The sequence below is a fragment of the Zalophus californianus genome, chromosome 4 (assembly GCF_009762305.2).
Source record: "Zalophus californianus isolate mZalCal1 chromosome 4, mZalCal1.pri.v2, whole genome shotgun sequence".
In the NCBI taxonomy this organism is placed as follows: Eukaryota; Metazoa; Chordata; class Mammalia; order Carnivora; family Otariidae; genus Zalophus; species Zalophus californianus.
Window position 1 is genome coordinate 74,573,772 of NC_045598.1, and position 23,029 is coordinate 74,596,800.

Here is a 23,029-nt window from a genome sequence, read left to right on the forward strand (position 1 = left end):
AATGTAATTAAAGAAAATTACTAAACCCTTCCAAATCCACATTTCCTTAGCTGTAAATTGGAGATAAAAATAGTATTTACAAAATAGGACAGCTAGAAGGATTAAATGGCACATCATGTAAAGCACATAGTGCAGGGGCACATGGTAAACACTCAAAAAACGTTTATTATTATTTTTCCTTGACTTAAAAAAAAACTATGAAATCTATTATGATTTTGTAGAAAATGAGAGTATGCCACCCTGAAATATGCCACTTTGACATAAGGACCATTTTGGGCTAAAGGCAACTGAGAAGAAGCAGATGCAAGAAAAACTCTCTGCCCTCCCCTCTCTACCAGGATAGGCAAGACAATCACCAGAGACAATTCTAGACTTTTATCAGCTGAAATAGCACCAGAGGAATCTATGTAAAAACCCTAATTAAAACTACCCTTATTTTCCATTCCTTAGCCTCTTTTCCTTTGTTTTGTCACTTCTCTATAAATTTACTGTTCTTTCTCAAGATGCTATCCAAGCCCAAGTTCTAACCACCCTTTGAGTTAGTTATTCATCACTGAACTCTTCTGTGTGTATGTACAATGCATATGTTAATTATGTTTGTTTTACTCTTGTTGATCTGTCTTTTGTAAATCTAATTTGCAGGGTCTCAGTCAGAAAACCTAGGAGGGTGGATGATAGAGTTATATTTTTCCTCCCCTACAATATCATTCAGTGGGCTCACAAATCTTAAATAGTTACCAGGTGAGCCACAGAATGGGAGAAAGTATTACAACACATATCTTACAAAGACTATTATTCGGAATACATAAAGAACTTTTACAACTCAACAGGAAGGCAAATAAGGTTTGACAACCACTTTGTAGAAGATACAAGAATGGCCAAAAGCACATAAGAGATCTTCAATGTCATTAGTCATTAGGAAAATGCAAAATAAAACCACAGTAAGGTACTACTAGATACCCATCAGAATGGCTAAAATTGTAGATACTGAGTGTTGGTAAGGATGCGGAGTAGCTAGAACTCATACAACCCTAGTGGGAATGTAAAATGGTACAACGACTGTGGAAAGCTGCTTAGCTTAAAAATTAAACATAAATGTAGCATACAACCTAACCATTCCGCTGTTAGGTATTAAGAGAAATGAAAACATATGGCTACACAATGACTTGTACACAAATGTTCATAATAGTTTTATTCACAATAGCAAAACATTGGAAACAATCTATAAGTCCATTAACAGGTAAAGGGGTAAACAAATGATGGTAGATCCATATAATGGCATATTATTCAGAGATAAAAAGGAATGAACTACTGATACATCACAACATGCATAAATTTAAAAATCATTATGCATGTGAAAAAATGATAAAATGGTACATTCTATACAATCCAATTAATATAATAATTTATAGATTATTTTTAAAATTTATTTAGAGAACGTGTGTGTGAGTGGGTGTGGGAGGGGCAGAGGGAGAGAGAGAGAGTCTTAAGCTCTATGCTCAGGGCATAGCTGGACGCAGCACTCGATTTCATAACCCTGACATCATAATTCGAGCCAAAATCAAGAGTCAGAGGCTTAACTGACTGAGCTACCCACATAACCCTAAAATAATTTTTTAAAAAGCAAATTAATCTATGGAGCCAGAGCAAATCAAGAGTGAAGGATGGACTGCAAAGGAATGTGAGGATCTTTTAGGGGTGATGAGCATGTTCTGTATGTTGATTTTAGCAATGGTTTCATAATACATATATCTTTAAATAATCAGTGAGTTTTACATTCTAAATGGATGTTGTTTATTGTATTGATAAAGCTGATTTTAAAAAGCTGCCAGAGTAGTGTCTTATAAAACTAAAGATACTATTTCTATATAATCCAGCAATCACTCTCCTTGGTATTTACACAAAGGAGTGGAAAATTATGGTCATAAAAAATCCTGTGTGTGAATATCTATAGCAGCTTTATTTATAATTGCCAGAACTTGGAAGCAACCAAGATATCCTTCATTAAGTGAATGGATAAACTGTGATACAACCAGACAACAGAATATTATTCAGTGCTAAAAAAAATAAAAATGAGCTATTCAGCAAAGAGACAACACATGGGGGAACCTTAAAGCTAAAATCATGAAGACAGTAAAAAGATCAATGGTTTCCAGGGCTTGGGAGAGGGAAAGAGGGATAAACAGGCAGAAGACAGGATTTCTAAGACTGAAACTATTCTGCAAGATACCATAAAGGTGCATTTGTGTCATTATACATTGTCAAAAATCCATAGAATGTACAATAATACTAGGAGTGAACCCTAATATAAACTATGGACATTGGGTAACGATGTGTCAATGCAGGTTCATCGACTGGAACAAATGCATCACTGTGGTGGTGGATACAATACAAAGGGAGGCTATGTGTGTGGGAGGGCAGGGAATATATGGGAATTCTCTAGTTCCTGCTCAGTTTTGCTCTGAACCTACCTATAAAGCTCTAAAAAACAGAGATCTATTAAAAAATGTTAAAAATAATTTAAAAAATAAGGTTCCAGAGCATTCTGAAATCATGTCTTCTCTCTCTCTTTGGACAAAATGCTCCTCAGGCAAGCAGCCATTAACAGTTATCTCATAAATTTTGATGTCTTCCAAGCTATGACTATACATACATTCCAAAAAACCAGACAAATCAGTCTTTTGCCACTAGATGGCACAGAATATTCCTGCAGTGGTAGAAGAACCAAAAGTAAAACTCAGAAGTGGAAACATAGAGCAGGGACCTATAACTTAAGATATACAAGGGGAAAAACTATATAAAAATCCAACTTATAACTCAAAGGCACACATATTTAACCAGAACTTTTAAGCAACATATATAGCTGTTTCATTTTATAATTACTTGTGTCTGATATGCTGTAGCTATTTGATATTTGTTGACTAAACAAGTAAGTGAAAGGGAAGGAATCTCGATCCTTTCTGAGAAACAGTATGTTGCAGAAAAAATGGGTTCTTTAGTGGAGAATACACAGTGGCTACAGCACACCCTTAGAGGGCTAATTCTAGCAGAGCTAAAATTGGTCTTTGACATATTTTGCACCTTTGCAGACTGAAGGTAACTGACAGACATGCAAACTCTGGTTCTAGAATTTTGATTTACTTCCCTCCATCCAGTGGAAAAATGGGTTTTGCCTTCATTTGCAACTCAATTCCTTTATTACATATAAATTTATACTTTTTGACTTTCCTTTGAACTGGTTATAACTTGTTTTGTTCCCTCATATGAATAAAAAATCTTTAATACATATTCATTTTTATATTTGTATGAGTCATGATTTTGCCCTTTTCTGAAAATTCCCTTTCAACGATACCTGTAGAGAAACAAGTTTACTGGAAACAAGACAAACCTGGGAGCTGACAGAATAAATATACGGTTGGAATGCCAAAAAATGGGACTCGGGTCAAAAAAAAAAGGCCTGATTTATTCTCTTTGAAAACTAGGTCCAAGCCAAGATCCTGTGTGAGTTTACTGACCCCCCTATACTCACAGGGGTGAGCCCTTTTGCCTGTCTAGACTATAGAATCCCATCCCCCAAGCCCCTAAATTTAGAGTAGGAATGGACGGAGTCAGGCTAAACTAATCCGGACAACTCTTAGAAATTTGGATTTGAGACTGAGCAAGAGCTCTTGGGTTTTTACTGTGTAACCTGTACCAGGAAGATACATAAAGCTAGATCTGAGGCCCTGCCAAGCTGTGGTATATGGCTATATTCAATTAAAATTTCCAAGCTTAATACAAAGAGCTTTCAAGCCAGGCAGATCTTACTTTGAAATCAACCATCAAAACTACTAGCTGTGCGAAGTAGCAGGTTACATGACTTCTCTGAAACTCAGTTTCCTCACTTTTTAATAAGGAAAATGAATGTGTAGCCCATGCAATTACTATGATGATTAAGTAAGTTAAATCCATGCTGGAAAACATACCATATACTTAACACCTAGTGTCCACTTAGAAAATGGAAAAGATTCTCTTAGATACAAAAAGGATGAGTGACTTTACACCAAATAGGGTAAAGAGACTTGGGTGTGTACTAACTGTACGATAGACAGTATGTTAACATCAAAAAAAGAGAGCTGTGATTTCTTTAGGGAAGGACAGACTGAAGGAGAAGGGAAAGTTTTTGTTTGAGCTGCTATAAAAGAAATGTTTTTGTGCTTTTCTGATGGGCATGTAAATTTTAGAAGACGCTTTAAAAAAAAATTAATAGACCTATTTTTTTTTAAGTAGGCTCCACACCCAGCATGGAGCTCAATATGGGGCCCAAACTCACAACCCTGAGACGAAGACCCGAGCTGAAATCAAGAGCTGGATGCTTAACCGACTGAGCCACGCTGGTGCCCCAGACCTATATTTTAGAGTAGTTTTAGGCTCACAGCAAAACTGAGTAGAAAGTACAGGGTTCCCATAGCCCCCCACTTGCTATCTCCACCAATAACATCCCCCATCAGAGTGGTACATTTGTTACAACTGATGAACCAATGCTGACACATTATCACACAGAGTCCAGTTTATCTTAGGGTTCCTTCTAACTGTTGTAAATTCCCTGGCTTTTGACAAATGTGTAACATGCGTCCGTTATGGCATCATACAGAATAGCTTCCTCGAGAAATCCTATTTAGGAAGGCTATTTTGAGGAGAAGCAGACACCACATCATTAATGAAAGCAAAGCAGAAAACCAGTGGGCTACAAAACTGCAGTCTGAATGACTAAATCTAAAATGAGGTTAGTCTAACCAAGGGTCACATGGTGAGGTAGTAGGAGTGGGTGTTCCATGAGACATCTCACCAGCAAGGACTCCGTTCTTCCTTCCTTGCTTCTTCTCTTCCATCTTTCGCTCATCAATCTACTAATTCTTTTCTTTGGCTTTCTGGCACCAAGGAATAATATCAAATTTATATCCCAGTTTCTAAGCCTTTAAGATCTAGGTGCTAAAACAGGGGACAGATAGTGATTTTCATCCTGAGTTCCTCTTCTTTCTTTTCTTGCTGTATAGCAGTAATTCTTTTCTTAATCTTTAAAATATTATTTATTTAAAATTACAGAAGCAATAAAATGTTGTAAAAATAAGCAAGTGATACAGATAAAGTGTAGCCAAGCCCCCACTATAGTCCTTTCCTCAGAGGTAACTTTTATGTAAACAGTTTTCAATGACGTTAATGATGATCTTTCATGTTCTTTACTATTTGTCCTTGAAACAGAAAACTTCTAACAAAAGTTCCTTAATTTGGGGCACCTAGGTGGCTCAGCTGGTTAAGCGTCTGCCTTCGGTTCAGGTCATGATCCCAGGGTCCTGGGATCGAGCCCCACATTGGGCTCCCTGCTCCGCGGAGAGCCTGCTTCTCCCTCTGCCTCTGCCAGCCGCTCTGCCTACTTGTGCTCTCTATCTATCTGTCAAATAAATAAATAAATAAATAAATAAATCTTAAAAAAAAAAAAGTTCCTTAATTTAATCAAGGTGTCCGAAATTCGATGGGCTACTTCTAGTATTGCCATTGGGAGGATAAAGAGTGCAGCGCCTATAAAAATTCCTATAGATGTAACTAAACTTCTTCCTAAATTGTCTCAATATCCACACAAGGCCTCGAACCAATAAGAGAAGACCTAATCATCCAGGAGTCAGTTATTTCTGTACTTGCCCCTCTAATACTTGAGGGTCTTGCCAGTCTGGAAATCTACTGGGAGGGGATAGCCATTTGTCCAGATCTATTAACAAGACAGTTACCCCCCCTTTCCCAAACATCCTTTTCTTCCAAGTTCCACCTGACTCAAAATGGCTCAGGTGGCGGACCTCTGCTCAGCCTCTTTCAGCATCCCTGGAGATCCAGACGGCCAAGACCTATTTGCCCTGACTTAGAATAATCAGCAATACATCCGGACAAGTTGTATGCTGAGGCCAGGGTCCACGGAGTCCCCTTCTTATTTCTCCCACCTGCTCCACCAAGATATAAGTACCCTCCAGTTCCCCAAATAACCAGCCTTTTTACAACATGTGGATGATCTCTTGCCATGCTGTTACCAACGAGGCATCCATACAAGATTCCATTTATTTGCTACAACAGTTAGCTGAAAAAGGACATAAGGTATCTGAAGGAGAATTACAACCATCTCTGGACATTGTTCATTCCTTAGGTCACAATCTACGTGCTGAAGGGATCCAGCTATCTCCAAAAAGGATTACACCAATCCAGGAATTCCTGAGGCCTATGACAAAGTGACAGCCTCATGGACTTCTGGGTCTAGCTGGCTGTCACAGACTACAGGCTCCTAATTTTTATAGGCTTCCCCACTTTATGGATTTACTCGAATTTGGGTTCCTGAGACTTTTTCCCTGGGAAGATCCACAGGAACAGGCCTTCTAAAACTGAAACAAACCTTAGAAGAGCCACCTGCCCTAGGGTTAACGAACTAGTCACAACCTTTTGCCTTATTTATACATGGAAAAGATAACCAAGCCCTGGGGATGTTCATGTGAGAACACGACAAACAACGGTGCTATTATCCCATGCTACTTGATTTCAGGTGCTCCCACCTACCCCCACCGACAGCTTCAGCTTTAGTCGCTAGAAGCCTTGGCAGAGCTCACCTTTTGGAAGTGATGTAAAGCTGCCTTAACTCTGGATTAACTTAACCTTTCTCTGCAAGTGGACTAGTTTCATGAAGTCCTTCTGCCTTTGCCACCAATCTTCATCTGTTGTAACATTCTTAATCCTGCCACATTATCACCCCTGCCTGATGAAGGTGAGCCCCACGACTGGGAGGGTACTAGCATCCCAATTCATGACACCACACCCCGATCCAAGGCATACCCCTTTGACTAATTCTGATCTAATTTTGTTTATGGATGGGTCATACTGTAAAAATGTAAAAGGAAATTTCCAGGCTGGTCTCGCTGTTACCCCCCCAATATGAACTACCTGGAAAGGGAAATCTCCCACAAGCGAAAACGGCCCAACAAGCAGAGCTCCACACCCTCACCAGACTGTGCTGGCTATCAAAAGGGCAAACTGGTAATATTTATATGCTGGCCGATACGCCATGGGGGTCGTCCATGAATTTGGAATGTTATGGAAACAAAGGGTTTTCTCATGTCCACTGGGACCCCAATCAAAAATGGACAAGTACATGACCTCACTGCTCTTCTATCTTCTGAAGTTGCTGTCCTCAAATATACACACTAAAAGGACTAAGCCTGACTATCAGGGAAATGCCCCAGCTGACTTTCATGCGAAGGCAGCAGCAAGAGAATTTGTAAAGGTTGGGGCACATGTGGGTAAAGTCCATTCTGCTTCCACAAAAACTGACCTCTTGTTGCCAGACTTGCCATCTTAATGTCCTTGTGATGTGGCAACAGTCTGCTCCTGAATCAGAAAAATTAGGATGGGCTGTAATAATGGCTGTAATTTCAATGAACAGCCAGGGATATGGGAAGCCCAAGATGGCCCCTTGGTTCTTTCCAACCCCTTGGCAAATTCTATTTTTTGATTTTTACATTCCTTCACCCACCATGGTGTGTTTAAAATAACTCAAATTATAAATAAAGTCTCCCACTAGGGGAGACTTCTACAAGACTGAAAAAAAAAACAGTTTACTGTCAGTGTCTAACCTATCAGGTCCATAGTTCTAGAAAACCTATTTTTGTTCCCAGACACCTCAAACCTCCTTCCTCTGGACCTTTTGAAAACCTGCAGCTGGACTTTATTCATTTGCCACCATTTTTGGATTATCAATATGTTCCTGTTATTGTTTGTATGTTTTCCAGCTGGCTAAAGTTTTTCCCTGCTGCAAGGCTAATGCCCTCACCGTGGCACAGAAACTGTTAGAAAACATGTTTCCCACTTGGGTATACCTTCCATAATTTCTAGTAATCAAGGTACCCACTTCACTGGGAAAATCATACAAGCTTTAATAAAGGCCTTACAAACACCTCAGAATCATCACTGTCCCTATTACCCTCAATCATTGGCAAAGTTGAAAGAACGAATGGAATTTTCTAACCTAAAATCTCTAAGCTTACTGAAACTCCTGGATTCCCTTGGCCTAAGATGCTGCTGCTAGCTCTGTTGATAACTCACAATATCACCCTTGGGAAACATACACTCACTCCATACCAGATGGTCACTGGTAGGCCAAAGTCTGTTCACATGCAACTTTCTGCTGATCCCCTGCCAGTAGGATCCCTTCTGCCCTCATGCCAGTATGACCAGCTACTGTAAGCTTTTAATGTTTAATGCTAAAGCCTACCATCAACAGGTTAAAGAAGCTTTCTCTGACCCCAGTTCAAAGGATCCTGTTGGTCAGTCTGGAGCCTGGTGATTGGGTATTTTGGAAGCACGACTGGGGTTGGGGGGGGAAGCGGCTCTCAAGCCCCATTGGAAAGGACCTTACCAAATGTTCCTGACCACTGATGTTGTTGCAAAACTAGAGGGCACTGAGCCTTGCACACACATCTCACAGCTAAAGATGGCCCCACCTGACCTCTGGTCCTGTACGGACGCTGGAGACCTCTAAGTCAAATCGAAAAGAGAAGACAAGTAGTTCACATCAAGGTGAACTGATTCTGCCCAAGATGCCAGATCAAGACTTCATACTTCAACATGAAATCTTTTTTTCTCCTCTTTCTTTCCTTTGGCATTCGCCTGGAAAGAACACCTTCATGCATCTCTCCCAGGCTGTTGCTGGGGGTGGTGGTTGGGTCACCCTTCAGATTGCTAGGTTTGTCATCAAAGATTCCAATCTGTCCATGATGCTAGAGAACCCCTGGTCCTCCCTGTGACTAAATTCTCTTCTTTTCCTAGTGTCAATGCAAACTACAACTGACTCCCCTAGAAGTCTCCCATTGATTTCAACGTTTACAGCCAGAACAACCCGTGCCTTGTTTTCATCTTTCTTCATTATGAGTGTACGCACCCAATGAGACACAACTACTTATGTAAATCTTGGTACATCTGCACCCTCATGTTCTTGTGATCATCTAGCTTACATGTGCCCTGCCCCCCCAAGACATCTCACCAGCAACATCCATCTTTGCAGGGTATTTAGAACAACTCATTCTCTCAGGCTAGGAGATTTTCTTCTGGTGGGTGGTGAAAACCTAACTGACCCCAGGCTTGAAAGGGTGAATGCAATAATCCCTGTGAATGAATTCATTAATAGCACCACCTAAAGGGAATGGTTTGTGTGTCTTTGTCTGTGGCAGTTAGCATTCTCCTTGGGCCTATGAATGCCTAGTTGGCCCACAGCTGGGCAATGACTTTTTTTTTATTTAACAGATAGAGAGCGTAAGTAGGCAGAGCGGCAGACAGAGGGAGAGGGAGAAGCAGGAAGCCTGATGTGGGGCTCGATCCCAGGACCCTGGGATCATGACCTGAGCCGAAGGCAGCTGCTTAACTGACTGAGCCACCCAGTCGCCCCTGGGCAATGACTCTTAAGTTAAGTGTATCTCCAGTTTTTCACAAGCAAACTAAGATATCTCATTGGTTGACTCCCCTGAATTTATATCATTGAGATAAAAAAGACCTACCAGGAGGCATTCAGGATTCAGGATTTGCTTCTTTTTGGGAGGGCCATGCTTTCCTGGTTAGGAAAACAAGATGTGATCAGAAACCTCTCCCACACTTTTGAAGAAAATGCAGAATCTGTTGCTAATGGCATTGGTGCCCAACAAAGATCTTGAGCCACTCTGGCAAAAGTTGTCCTTCATAATAGAACAGCTCTTGATTATCTTTTAGCTGAACAAGGAGGTGTCTGTGATGAGGGAGCAGAAGGCTAGCTGACAAAGCAGAAGCTGACACCCTACCACCACCACCCCCCACCATGGGATATATGTGACATTCCTCAGGCACTCTTGAGGAGTTTTCCCTAAAGGAAAAACAAATGGTTAACTGATAGAGATCACAGTCCTGCAGGACAGGAGTCTCCCTCAGTTTACAAATATCCTAGTGATTTACAAGGAAGAAGCTTTCTTATCAATAACCTAACTTCCAGAGACCCATAATTCAGTTTCCTGAAGCCTTAATATCACTCTCCCCTACATGAAATTGAGGGAGGCTGAGGCAGAAGGAAATGGGGTCTCCACCGAACCTCACATATATTCTAAAACTTCATCATCTGTGCTGAGGCCAACACCACCTGCTGGGTCTGGATTAGCATGTCTGGGAAGTTGAAACTAAATTACTGGAGACCACAGAAAGAAGTGACTTCTTCCATGGGGTCTTTCTTTGACTTAGTTGATTTTGATTGGTTTGGGTCTTGGGACCATGGCTTCAAAGTGCACTCCAAACATTGGGAATTATCCTCCTTATAGTAATTATAATAATCTCCCTGATGTGTTGTATTCTTTCAAAAGCTTTAAATGCATGCATGTTTGCAGTTGCTAACCACCAAGCAAATGAGTGGACCATCTAAGGAATGAAGAAAATAACCAACTTAACGAATGTAAACTGAAGGTTGTGACCTGTGAATATCAAGAGGTTAAGCAGGAATATCATAACCTATAGGTACCACACAAAGAAACAACGAAAACTGTGAATTTCAGAGTGGTAGTTGAGTGGTGCTAATGCCTTAAATTTTTTTTTAATAATTTTTTTTATTATGTTATGTTGTACCCATACAGTACATCATCAGTTTTTGATGTAGTGTTCCATGATTCATTGTTTGTGTATAACACCCAGTGCTCCATTCAATACGGGCCCTCCTTAATACCCATCACTGGGCTAATCCATCCCCCCCACCCCCACCCCTCTAAAACCCTCAGTTTGTTTCTCAGTCCATAGTCTCTCATAGTTTATCTCCCCCTCCAAACTCCCCCCCTTCATTTTTCCCTTCCTACTATCTTCTTTTAACATATAGTGTATTATTTGTTTCAGAGGTACAGGTCTGTGATTCATCAGTCTTACACAATTCACAGTGCTCACCATAGCACATACCCTCCCTGATGTCTATCACCCAGCCACCCCATCCCTTCCACCCCCACCATTCCAGCAACCCTCAGTTTGTTTCCTGAGATTAAGAATTCCTCATATCAGTGAGCTCATATGATACTTGTCTTTCTCTGATTAACTTATTTCACTAAGCATAATATCCTCTAGTTCCATCCACATCGTTGCAAATGGCAAGATTTTGGGGTTTTTTTTTTTTTGATGGCTGCAAAATATTCCATTATATATACATACCACCTCTTCTTTATCCATTCATCTGTTGATGGACGTCTAGGCTCTTTCCATAGTTTGGCTATTGTGGACATTGCTGCTATAAACATTGGGTGCACGTACCCCTTCAGATCACTGCATTTGTATCTATGGGGTAAATATCCAGTAGTGCAATTGCTGGGTCATAGGGTACCTCTATTTTCAACTTTTTGAGGACACTCCATACTGTTTTCCAGAGTGGCTGCACCAGCTTGCATTGCCACCAACAGTGTAGGAGGGTTCCCCTTTCTCTGCATCCTTGCCAACATCTGTTGTTTCCTGACTTGTTAATTTTAGCCATTCTCACTGGTGTGAGGTGGTATCTCATTGAGGTTTTGATTTGGAATTCCATGATGTTGAGTGATGTTGAGCACTCTTTCATGTGTGTGTTAGCCATTTGGATGTCTTCTTTGGAAAAATGTCTGTTCCTGTCTTCTGCCCATTTCTTGATTGGATTATGTGTTCTTTGGGTGTTGAGTTTGATAAATTCTTTATAGATTTTGGATACTAGCCCTTTATCTGATATGTCATTTGCAAATATCTTCCCCCATTCTGTCGGTTGTCTTTTGGTTTTGTTGACTGTTTCTTTGGCCGTGCAAAAGCCTTATCTTGATGAAGTCCCAGTAGTTCATTTTTGCCCTTGCTTCCCTTGCCTTTGGCGATGTGTCTAGGAAGAAATTGCTGCGGCTGAGGTCGAAGAGGTTGCTGCCTGTGTTCTCCTCAAGGATTTTGATGGATTCCTGTCTCACATTTAGGTCTTTCAACCATTTTGAGACTATTTTTGTGTGTGGTGTAAGGAAATGGTCCACTTTCATTCTTCTGCATGTGGCTGTCCAATTTTCCCAACACCATTTGAAGAGACTGTCTTTTGTCCATTGGACATTCTTTCCTGTTTTGTCGAAGATTAGTTGACCATAGAGTTGAGGGTCCATATCTGGGCTCTCTATTCTGTTCCATTGATTTATGTGTCTGTTTTTGTGCCACCATACTGTCTTGATGATTACAGCTTTGTAGTAGAACTTGAAGTCTGGAATTGTGATGCCACCAGCTTTGCTTTTCTTTTTCAACATTCCTCTGGCTATTTGGGGTCTTTTCTGGCTACATATAAATTTTACAATTATTTGTTCCATTTCTTTGAAAAAAAGTGGATGGTATTTAATAGGGATTGCATTAAATGTATAGATTGCTCTAGGTAGCATTGACATTTTCACAATATTTGTTCCTCCAATCCATAAGCATGGAAGGTTTTTCCATTTCTTTGTGTCTTCCTCAATTTCTTTCATGAGTATTCTATAGTTTTCTGAGTACAGATCCTTTGCCTCTTTGGTTAGATTTATTCCTAGGTATGTTATGGTTTTGGGTGCAATTGTAAATGGGATTGACTCCGTAATTTCTCTTTCTTCTGTCTTATTGTTGGTGTATAGAAATGCCACTGATTTCTGTGCATTGATTTTATATCCTGCTGCTTTACTGAATTCCTGTATGAGTTCTAGCAGTTTTGGGGTGGAGTCTTTCGGGTTTTCCACACAAAGTATCATATCATCTGCAAAGACTGAGAGTTTGACTTCTTCTTTGCTGATTGGGATGCCTTTTATTTCTTTTTGTTGTCTGATTGTTGTGCCTAGGACTTCTAATACTATGTTGAATAGCAGTGATGATAGTGGACGTCCCTGCCGTGTTCCTGACCTTAGGGGGAAAGCTCTTAGTTTTTCCCCATTGAGAATGATATTCGCTGTGGGTTTTTCATAGATGGCTTTTATGATATTGAGGTATGTATCCCTGTATCCCTACACTCTGAAGAGTTTTAATCAAGAAAGGATGCTGTACTTTGTCTAATGCTTTTTCTTCATCTATTGAGAGGATCATATTGTTCTTGTTCTTTCATTAATGTATTGTATCACACTGATTTGCGGATGTTGAACCAAACTTGCAGCCCAGGGATAAATCCCACTTGGTCATGGTGAATAATCATTTTAATGTACTGTTGGATCTTATTGGCTAGTATTTCGGTGAGTATTTTTGCATCCATGTTCATCAGGGATATTGGTCTGTAATTCTCCTTTTTGATGGGGTCTTTGTCTGATTTTGGGATCAAGGTAATGCTAGTCTCATAAAATGAGTTTGGAAGTTTTCCTTCCATTTCTATTTTTTGGAACAGTTTCAGAAGAATAGGTATTAATTCTTCTTTAAATGTTTGGTAGAATTCCCCTGGGAAGCCATTTGGCCCTGGGCTGTTTGTTGGGAGATTTTTGATTACTGTTTCAATTTCCTTAGTGGTTATGGGTTTGTTCAGGTTTTCTATTTCTTCCTGGTTCAGTTTTGATAGTTGATACCTCTCTAGGAATGTATCCATTTCTTCCAGATTACCTAATTTGCTGGCATATAGTTGCTCATATGTTGTTATAATTGTTTGTATTTCTTTGGTGTTGGTTGTGATCTCTCCTCTTTCATTCATGATTTTATTTATTTGGGTCATTTCTCTTTTCTTTTTGGTAAGTCTGGCCAGGGGTTTACAGTCTTATTAATTCTTTCAAAGAACTAGCTCCTAGTTTTGTTGATCTGTTCTTTTGGTTTCTATATCATTGGTTTCTGCTCTGATCTTTATTATTTCTCTTCTCCTGCTGGGTTTAGGCTTTATTTGCTATTCTTTCTCCAGTTCCTTTAGGTGTAGGGTTAGGTTGTGTATTTGAGACCGTTCTTGTTTCTTGAGAAAGGCTTGTATTGCTATAAACTTTCTTCCTAGGACCGACTTTGCTGCATCCCAAAGATTTTGAACAGTTGTGTTTTCATTTTCATTGGTTTCCATGAATTTTTTTAATTCTTCTTTAATTTCCTGGTTGACCCATTCATTCTTTAGTAGGATGCTCTTTAGCCTCCATGTATTTGAGTTCTTTCCGACTTTCCTCTTGTGATTGAGTTCTACTTTCAAAGCATTGTGGTCCGAAAATATGCAGGGAATGATTCCAATCATTTGGTACCAGTTGAGACCTGATTTGTGACCTAGGATGTGATCCATTCTGGAGAATGTTCCATGGGCACTAGAGAAGAATGTGTATTCTGTTGCTTTAGGATGGAATGTTCTGAATATATCTGTGAAATCCATTTGGTCCAGTGTGTCATTTAAAGCCTTTATTTCCTTGTTGATCTTTTGCTTAGGTGATCTGTCCATTTCAGTGAGGGGGGTGTTAAAGTCCCCTATTATTATTGTATTGTTGTCGATGTGTTTCTTTGATTTTGTTATTAATTGGCTTATATAATTGGCTGCTCCCATGTTAGGAGCATAGATATTTACAATTGTTAGATCTTCTTGTTGGATAGACCCTTTAAGTAGGATATAGTGTCCTTCCTCATCTCTTATTACAGTTTTTGGTTTAAAATCTAATTTGTCTGATATAAGGATTGCCACCCCAGCTGTCTTTTGATGTTTATTAGCATGGTAAATGGTTTTCCATCCCCTCACTTTCAATCTGGAGGTGTCTTTGGGTGTAAAATAAGTCTCTTGCAGGCAGCACATCGATGGGTCTTGTTTTTTTTTTATCCAATCTGATTCCCTGTGTCTTTTGATTGGGGCATTTAGCCCATTTACATTCAGGGTAACTATTGAAAGATATGAATTTAGTGCCATTGTATTGCCTGTAAGAGACTTTATATTGTCTCTATTCCTTTCTGGTCTATGTTACTTTTAGGCTCACTATTTGCTTAGAGGACCCATTTCAATATTTCTTATAGAGGTGGTTTGGTGTTTGCAAATTCTTTTAGTTTTTCTTTGTCCTGGAAGCTTTTTATCTCTCCTTCAATTTTCAATGACAGCCTAGCTGGATATAGTATTCTTGTAATGCCTTAAATTTTGATCACATCTCTCAGTTACTTTAAGAAACAAGAATTGTTAAAAATAAAACCACAAGCCCAAAATGATGTCACTTAGACCAAATTCCCAAACTGGAGTTTAATACTTAATCTAATTGCACTTTCAACTTCCCCCAGAAATGTAGTCTTAACCAGTCAACCAGGAATTTTTCAATTAGTACCAAAGAGTCTACCACATGGGCCCCTCGCATCCCTCAAAGAAAGATGAAGTAATCTGCATGCTAAGACCCCTTGCTTCCCTCCCACCCCCAAGGGAAAGCCACCTGGCCTGGAATTAATTACTTTCCTTTGCTAATTACTTTCTTTCCCCACCCTCCTTCTACAAAAACCTTCCATGTTGTACAACTCCCTGGGGCTCTTCTCTGCTCCTGGATGGGATGGGTGTCCTGTTCATGAGTCATTTAATAAAGCCAGTTAGATCTTCAAATTTTCTCAGTTGGGTTTTGTTTCTTTAACAGTATCATCTAGTACCCAATCCATATTCATTTTCTGATTGCCTTTAAAAATATTTTTATGGGTGTGCCTGGGTGGCTCAGTCAGTTAAGAGTCTGACTCTTGATTTCAGCTCAGGTCATGATCTTAGGGTCACGAGATGATGGAGCCCCAAGATGGGCTCCGTGCTCAGTGGGGAGTCTGCTTCCCCTCTCCCTCTGTCCTCCTCCCTGCTCCTGCATATATGCTCTTTCTCTCTCAAAATAATTAAAAAATATATATATCTTTTTTACATTTCAGTTGATTGCATCAAGTTCCTAAACAAGGTCCACACATTGTATTTGGTGGATGAAGTTCTCAAGCCTCTTTTCATCCTAGAGCAGTCCTTCTGAAATTACCCTCTCCCACTTTTCTCCCAGGCCACTGACTTATTGAAGAAATTCGGTCAGTTATCTATCCTGTGGTTATGGCCCACATTTTGGATTTGTTTGCTTTTCCATGATTTCCTCAATCTGCCATATATTTTATCAACTGGAAACCATGGGGCCAGCACTGATAGTCACTATAATATCCTATCTTGACAAACAAAGCATGCCCTTCCTTGAGAGTGCTAGAGCTAGACAGGCATGAGTGTGGTATTTCGGTTATGCCACTTAAAAGCTGTGACCTTGGGCAAGTTACTACACCTACCTAAGCCTCCACTTTCTCACTTGTAAAACAGGAATATAACAATTCATAACTTGAAAAGTTTTATAAAGATAAAATGAGATAATGAGTAGGCAATGCCCAGCCCTGTGTCTGATACACACACACAAAAGCAGTAGCTCAGGGAATGTCAGCTCTAACAATGACAAAAGATACCTCCAGTTCACATAGCATAGAAATACTCATTCTAAAGTACCTGAAAAATTGTATCTTTTTTTGACATAGTAGGATATGTACAATATTTATCTGTATAAGTGATTAAGCAATACCTACAGCAGAAGTAGGGAGTCCAAGGATTTTTGAAGAATAAATAGTCTTCAGGAATTTTGCTCTACTGTCAAGGAAGCAGAGTCTCCTCTGGGCCAAAAACATGCTACAGAATAAAAGAAAAACTTTAAAAGGAAGAAAACATATGATACTTACATCACTATCAGACACTTGCAGCTATCTAATAGACCATAAGGTTCTATAAAATATAAGTAAAAATTGCTGATAGCTGTTATCTTGCTATATGTAATCTCTCATCACTAGAATCATTCCAATAGAATCCTCCTTATCTTAGAAAACTTTATGCATATGTCATTTTAAACTAGAGATATGTAAGGATATTGTAAATTCAAAAAATAAGTCTCTAATTTGGTCAAGAGCATAAAATTACAGTAAGTAAAAGTTCCATTTGTAGCAGCTATAAAAAACAGAATATTTCAATCTAGGAACTATTCAAATTTCATAATTTTCTGGATAGTAGTCACTGGTAAAACAGCACAATTTTTGACAGTAAATTAAAGTGGTTACAAACAGAGTTTAGTAAGTTGTTTGAAAAGGATTATAGCAAGTCCTTGACAAATATAAAGAATATACGAATGAATCTTAGGTTATTTTCGTGGCTGGTACTTTCCTCAACAATCCCATAGAGAGCTAGCAAGTTATTTCAAAAGATTCCAGTTACTAACAGGCATGCATTCTGAATTACATCTCTACCTATAAGGAAAACTGTTATCAAAGAAATATGAAATTCAATTATTATACTGCCACTTACAAGTATAAGAAAACTCAGTTTTCTAAAAAAATCCAAATGTAAAAGAAGAAACTTCTTGTAAGGTTTTACTCTGAGAATGTTGTAGTGGATGGCACTTCCTCTATCTCTAGTATTTAATTAAACTTTAGAAAAAGAGACATGCTCTACAGATTCAAAGGAATCCACTGAAGCCAGCTAGCTATGAATCTTTTTAAGTTACCAAAATGTTAAGGCTACAGAAAGCTTTAAAGGTGAGATATAATATATTGGATGTTTCTTAAAAAGTTAAGTATAAAATCCTGACCCTGTCAACAAAATCTCAGCTTAAAATGACAGCCTCTTAGCCATTCTACATCACATCAGCCTATTTAAATTCTCTGCAAAGCACTTTTGTTGCTGTTGTTTGGTTGGTTACTCATTCACTCATTCGATGCTTCATGAGCAGGGACCTGGTGTGTTTAGTTTACCACTGCATTCGCTGGCACAGAGTAGACATTTGATAAATAAAAGTATTAAATGACTGAATAAATCCATAAAATCACACTATAAATTAATGATTTAAGTGGACTATTTATGATGCCTCTTATGAAATATCGATTCTTTTTGTAAAGTAAATAATTACCCCTTATGTTGTAAGTCTTTCAAGTTGAAGAACAGGTTTTCTTAAATCAAGAAATGCCTATTCTTGTGTCATTACCTGTTCCGTTCAGGAATAAAATATTAACTAGGTTAGGCAATAGGGATTGTTTTAAGGAAAGATATTACCAAACAACAGGAACAATATCAAAAAATCTTTATTCAGTATCATGGAGTTATTTGATTTAGGATAATATAGTTGTTGTTGTTTTTCCCAGCAAATAAATGTCCATTTATTTAAGTTCAGCCTAATTTCTTAGGCATTTAAGCAAGTATAAGCAAAATGCTTTCTTACAAGTAGACAAATGAAAGAAACCTCTTCTATCTTCTTGAGATAAACTAGGTGAAAAAACAGCACTAGGAACCAGGATACCTTGATTCTAGTCTTTATTCTGATATTTAAAAAAAGTTTTCTATCCTTGGACAAGTCACTGATTCTTGGCTCAGTTCCCTCATTTTCCAAAACAGATGAATACATGAACCCTTGATTTGAAGGTAAAGTCAGAAGGTGCTGGTAAGTCAGTGACTGATCATGTGTGAGCTTAGACGCCAGCTCTTAGGAGAGTTCACTCCACACTGGGTGAACCATGCCCTCTGCCCACCAGGTCTCAGTGCCCATTCTCCTTAGGGAGTTAACACTAAATCCACTTGTTTTCATCTGGAAATCCCAACGCCTAAATCCCGCATCATCTCTAGCTACCTTCAACAGTATATTACCTCCATGATACAATGTACTCCCTGTCAAGTGACCCAGTTCTTCATTTCCCTTCCACTTTCCATAGCTTCCACTGTGTCTTTTGGAACAGATGGACCAAAATCATCAAATTCCAATGTATCTTTACGTTCTCAGAGTGTTTTCCTTGCTTTAACGCAAATCTTACTGTTCCCTGAAGATACCATTTCTATGTTCCTCGGTGCTGGCTTTTGTTCTTATATGCTGCACCTAAGTCTTGCCTGTTGTCCCTTTCACCACTGCCAGACTATTAGTTCCCTCAGCTGCCTCACTAATGTTATCTCCTGGCCTGCTGATAACTTCCTGTCATTGTTAAAGATTTTGTCATTAGGCATACAGTTTTCTACTCAACGCAAAGTACTGTGATCATCCCAGATAATTTCAATGGCTTTAGAGATGATCCTCCCAACAGCTGACAACCCCATGTCCATTGGTCTTCTGCTCCATTCCACCGCAGTCACTTTCCTATCATTATATCCTGACCCTGCACCTTGCCATTACCTCAATCTTGTCTAATTCCAAAAGAACTAATTGAAACATTCTGCTCTTTGACCATAAACTACCATCCCCTTCAATTAATTATTCTGTTCTTCAATATTATCAAGATCTCTAGGAGGCTTCCTCTCCTTTTCCCAATCAGCCTTCCCTTTCCTTTATTTTCCAATTTAGAAACCAGCTCTACCACTTTGATAATGTTCTTGACAATGTCCTACCCACCTTGTCTGTCCTTTCACCTGTTTGTAGCACTCTAGCCCTGGATGAACTGTAGAACACAGTCTGGTTTTCACAAGCTGGGGAAAGTCACACAGGGTATGTATGGTTTCACCATAAATTCATGGGCATTGATCTTAAATGGAATCCCAATACTCTCCAGCATTTATACTATATTTTACAGGGGAAGGATGGCAGAATATGCCACCCCAAAATATCCCACTTTAGAATAAGAATTATTTTGAGCTAAAGGCACTTGAAAAACAGCAAATGCAAGAAGAGCAATCTGATTCCTCTCTTTCTTTCTGAAAAGAGGAGACAGAAATTCCCATGTGAAAGGTGCTCTCCCTGCAAAGGAGAAAAGAATCATTCTTACACGGGAAGTTGAAGCTGAGAGAAGAAACACAGACCTTGTTAAAAATAATCCTTACCTTCCTTTAGCCTCCCCAAATATTTTGGTTACTTTTCCACAATTGCCTCTCCATGTTCAACCTAGTATAAAAGCATTTGTTTTTGCCACTTCTTCGAGTCTTCCTTTTCTTATGAGGACTCCCGTGTCACGTAGAACTTACATTAACTGTGTGTGCTCTTTTCCTGTATCTGCCTTATGGCAGTTTAATTCTCAGGCCCAGTTGGAAACCTCAAAAGGACAGGCCATACTTCTCTCCCATAGTCCAGAATGATTATTTTAATTTTTCCCACCCTCCTCTAACCCAAAAGCTCTTTATTCTAAGTAGATGACCTTGTTTCCTACCACAGAGAAAACAGAAGCTATCAGATTTACCATTTCAATTTACCCGAATTGAAAACACAAACCCCCAAAATCCTTTTATTCTTCCTTTCTATTATAATAAAGAAAGTGACCCTCCCACAAAAGGATAATTCTTCCTCCCATGACAGAGATCTCATTCACTCCTAGTTCTACGGACACCTTGCTCCACTGATTTTTACCCCTTGCTCCACTGATTTTTACCCCTGCATAAAGTTGGTATATGCAACTTTCCTTGCTCACATCTCTTCTGGTTAAAAAACAATAAACACAAAATATAAACAAAAACTAAAACTTCTGACGCCTCCCTGTTGCTCATTTCCTCTTCAAATCAAAACTTTCCTGTTACTTTCTCTTGAGAGCAAAGGTTTTTAAAAGTTATGTCTCAGTTGTCTTCTTTTCCTCAGTCCATGCTCTCCAGCCTGATGCAATCTGACTTTTGTACCCATTACTCCACAGAGGCGGCTCTTGCTCAAGTCAGTTTTGACCTTCATATTGTTAAGTCCAGTGAACACCTGGCAATTCTCTCACTATCCTTGAGCTCTCTGCAGTTTTAGATACTGCTGGTCAAGCCCTGTGTCCCCCCAGAAACACCCTGTTCCCTTGGCTTTTGACATACTACAATCCCTCCTTTCCCTCCTACCTCTCCTCCAATCCGCCATTAAACGATGGAATTTCTCAATACCCACATCCAGACTCTCTTTTCACTCATTAATCTCTCACTAAGTAATATGATTGTGGGAGGAATTGTGGGAGGAATCAGTGAAAAAAAAGGCTCCAAAGAAATCTAAGTAGGCTGACATACAGATTCTGAACCTCCGAGACTATTTTTCTTCTGCGCTTTACATAAACACATTTTGACCAGAACTTTCTAAAGCAATTAACATTCCATACATATATTCACAAATAATAAAAATAGATTAACAAATTTGGATGTCATTGAAAAGTTGGAGAAAATACAAATATATATGGCTTTTACTTCTAAACAACATTTTCATTGTATTTTTTCTAGTTTCTCCTTAAAAACAATGTTCTATGAAGAAAACCAGGCAATTGTGAATCAAGGTGATCTGGTAAACCTGATTATGGCATATTGTAAATAAGGTCACCTCCATATTCAAATACACATGATCAATAGAAAATTAAAATATTTCTTATCATTGGTGTAAACTATTTAAAATGAAAATACAGAAGGTATGTGCAGCAGAAGCTGAGACGGCTGGTGCACTGTTGAGGGGCAGAATCCACAGCTGCAATGTAAGCAAAGCGGCCAAAATGAATTGTATCAGGTTTGAAGCTCGGGCCTTAAACCCAAATGATCAATTTAGATAGAACTACTTTGCATGTGCGGAGGAGAGGTAGGAAGAGATTTAGGTAATTTGACAAAGTTCAGAACATTCAGGTTAACTGCAAGCTCAAGGAACGTTAAGGTGAGAGACTGCAAAAGAGGCTGATGCTAATCAACGCACAGCCCACGCTGTGAAGTTTGAACAAAGGTTATTTCTCCTTTATGCTCTCCCTGCCTGTCCACTTCTAGAATGTTTATAAGGTTCGCCGGTGCAACAGATGGCATCTAGAAGGTGAACAGGTACTAGATGGGGAAGTACAGCGGGAATAATAACCCTCAAAGTCATGTCATTGGAGCAAGAGTGGAAAAAATCTGCCATAGTTAGCCCGAGCTGAAGGACAGAGGATTCTGAAACTGCTGAAAAGCCGTTCCGTGAAAATGGGTTCGTGGAATATAAATGTGCCCAGCCTAAGAAAAGGGGCTGCCTGGTTTCCACGAGAAGGAATGAGGTTTCGGCACAGCACGAGGTGACACTTTCGGCACCGTTGGCGGCCGCTGTGGAAGTTAGCGAGCACTTTTAATTCTCCCTCAGGCGGCGGAAGGGAACAGGGGGGTCGCCCCCATAAAGAGGCAGATTGGGCTGTTTTGCTCTTTTTTAACGACACACTTCAGATTCCACACTTCACTTACATGGCAGGAGAACAGCCTTCGTTTCCTCTCTTATTAGGAATCCCGGTTATGGATGAACTGCAGTCGGTGTTTCCACAATGCCAGAGTTGTCAAATCAAGAGCAAAAGGGGGCACAAAGCCTTTTTTGGACGACCGGGGGTGCAGGGGCCGCACGCTGCGAGGCCAGCCACCTCCCCAGAGGAAACGTAATTCCAGGCGGACGCCGGCTCCCGAGCGCGAGTCCGAGTGCTGAAGGAGATCCAGCCCGGCTCCCGGTCTCGCCAGGCGCGCCGCTCCCGGCGGCCTCCCTCCCTCCCGGCCTCGCTCCAACCGACTCCGCGCTCCGGGCTCCGGAGGGCCCGCCTGGCGCCTCTCTCACGTCCGGCGCGCGACAGCCTAGCCTCCTCGGGCTCCTGCCGCGCCTGCGCTCCTGGGCCGGGGGGGAGGGACTCGGACGTGGAGGCGGAGCCTGGGCGCGGCTGGGCGCCGGGTCGGGATGCAGAACGCGCATTGGCTGAGGCGTCGGCCGCGAGCGCGGACTGGTTGGCGCGGGATGCGGGGTGGGGCGGCTGGGAGTAAGGGCATCACCGGCGGCACTGCGCTGGTGGAGGTGCGGGGCCGCGTTCGGTCCGCAAGAGAGAGGCAGGTCTGGGCCAGGGGATGGGACGGGGAGAGGACCTAGAGATAGCCGGGGGTTGGGGATGAAGATTAGGCCCAGGGCCCTAATTAGATGTGTGTCCTTGATTTGGGTTGGGGTGGGTTATAGGACAAGGACTGATTTGGAAGAAAGGGCACACTGGGGCACTGCACTTAGGCCAGGGAAGAGTTGTAGATAGAATAATGTCGGAGGGTGCCTGAGAGAGGGCGAGCCTAAAGAGAATGGGAAAAGGGATTCGTAGATGTATTATCGCCTGTGATGGGGGTGAGAAAAAAAGCAGGAATTTACATTTCTGAATAGAAAAAAGAGAGAGA

The 23,029-nt window shown here is 40.3% G+C and overlaps 1 protein-coding gene across 4 annotated transcripts in view; it reads right to left on the reverse strand.

Moving 5' to 3' along the window:
- Positions 1-22,472, reverse strand: part of KYAT3 (kynurenine aminotransferase 3) — a 64,720-nt gene extending 42,248 nt beyond the window's left edge. The window contains exons 1-3 of one of the 4 annotated variants that reach the window (XM_027624648.2): positions 22,079-22,471; positions 16,507-16,606; positions 9,564-9,616 (exon numbers count right to left, since the gene is read on the reverse strand). Coding sequence is in view for 2 of the 4 variants with exons in the window: in XM_027624632.2 (XP_027480433.1) it covers positions 16,507-16,605 (99 nt within the window). In the remaining 2 variants the exon portion in view is untranslated. Of the gene's footprint in view, positions 1-9,563; positions 9,617-16,506; positions 16,607-22,078 lie in introns of all 4 variants that reach the window. The other 3 variants (XM_027624632.2, XM_027624625.2, XM_027624643.2) reach the window with 3 other exon arrangements.
- Positions 22,473-23,029: the final 557 nt, after the last annotated feature.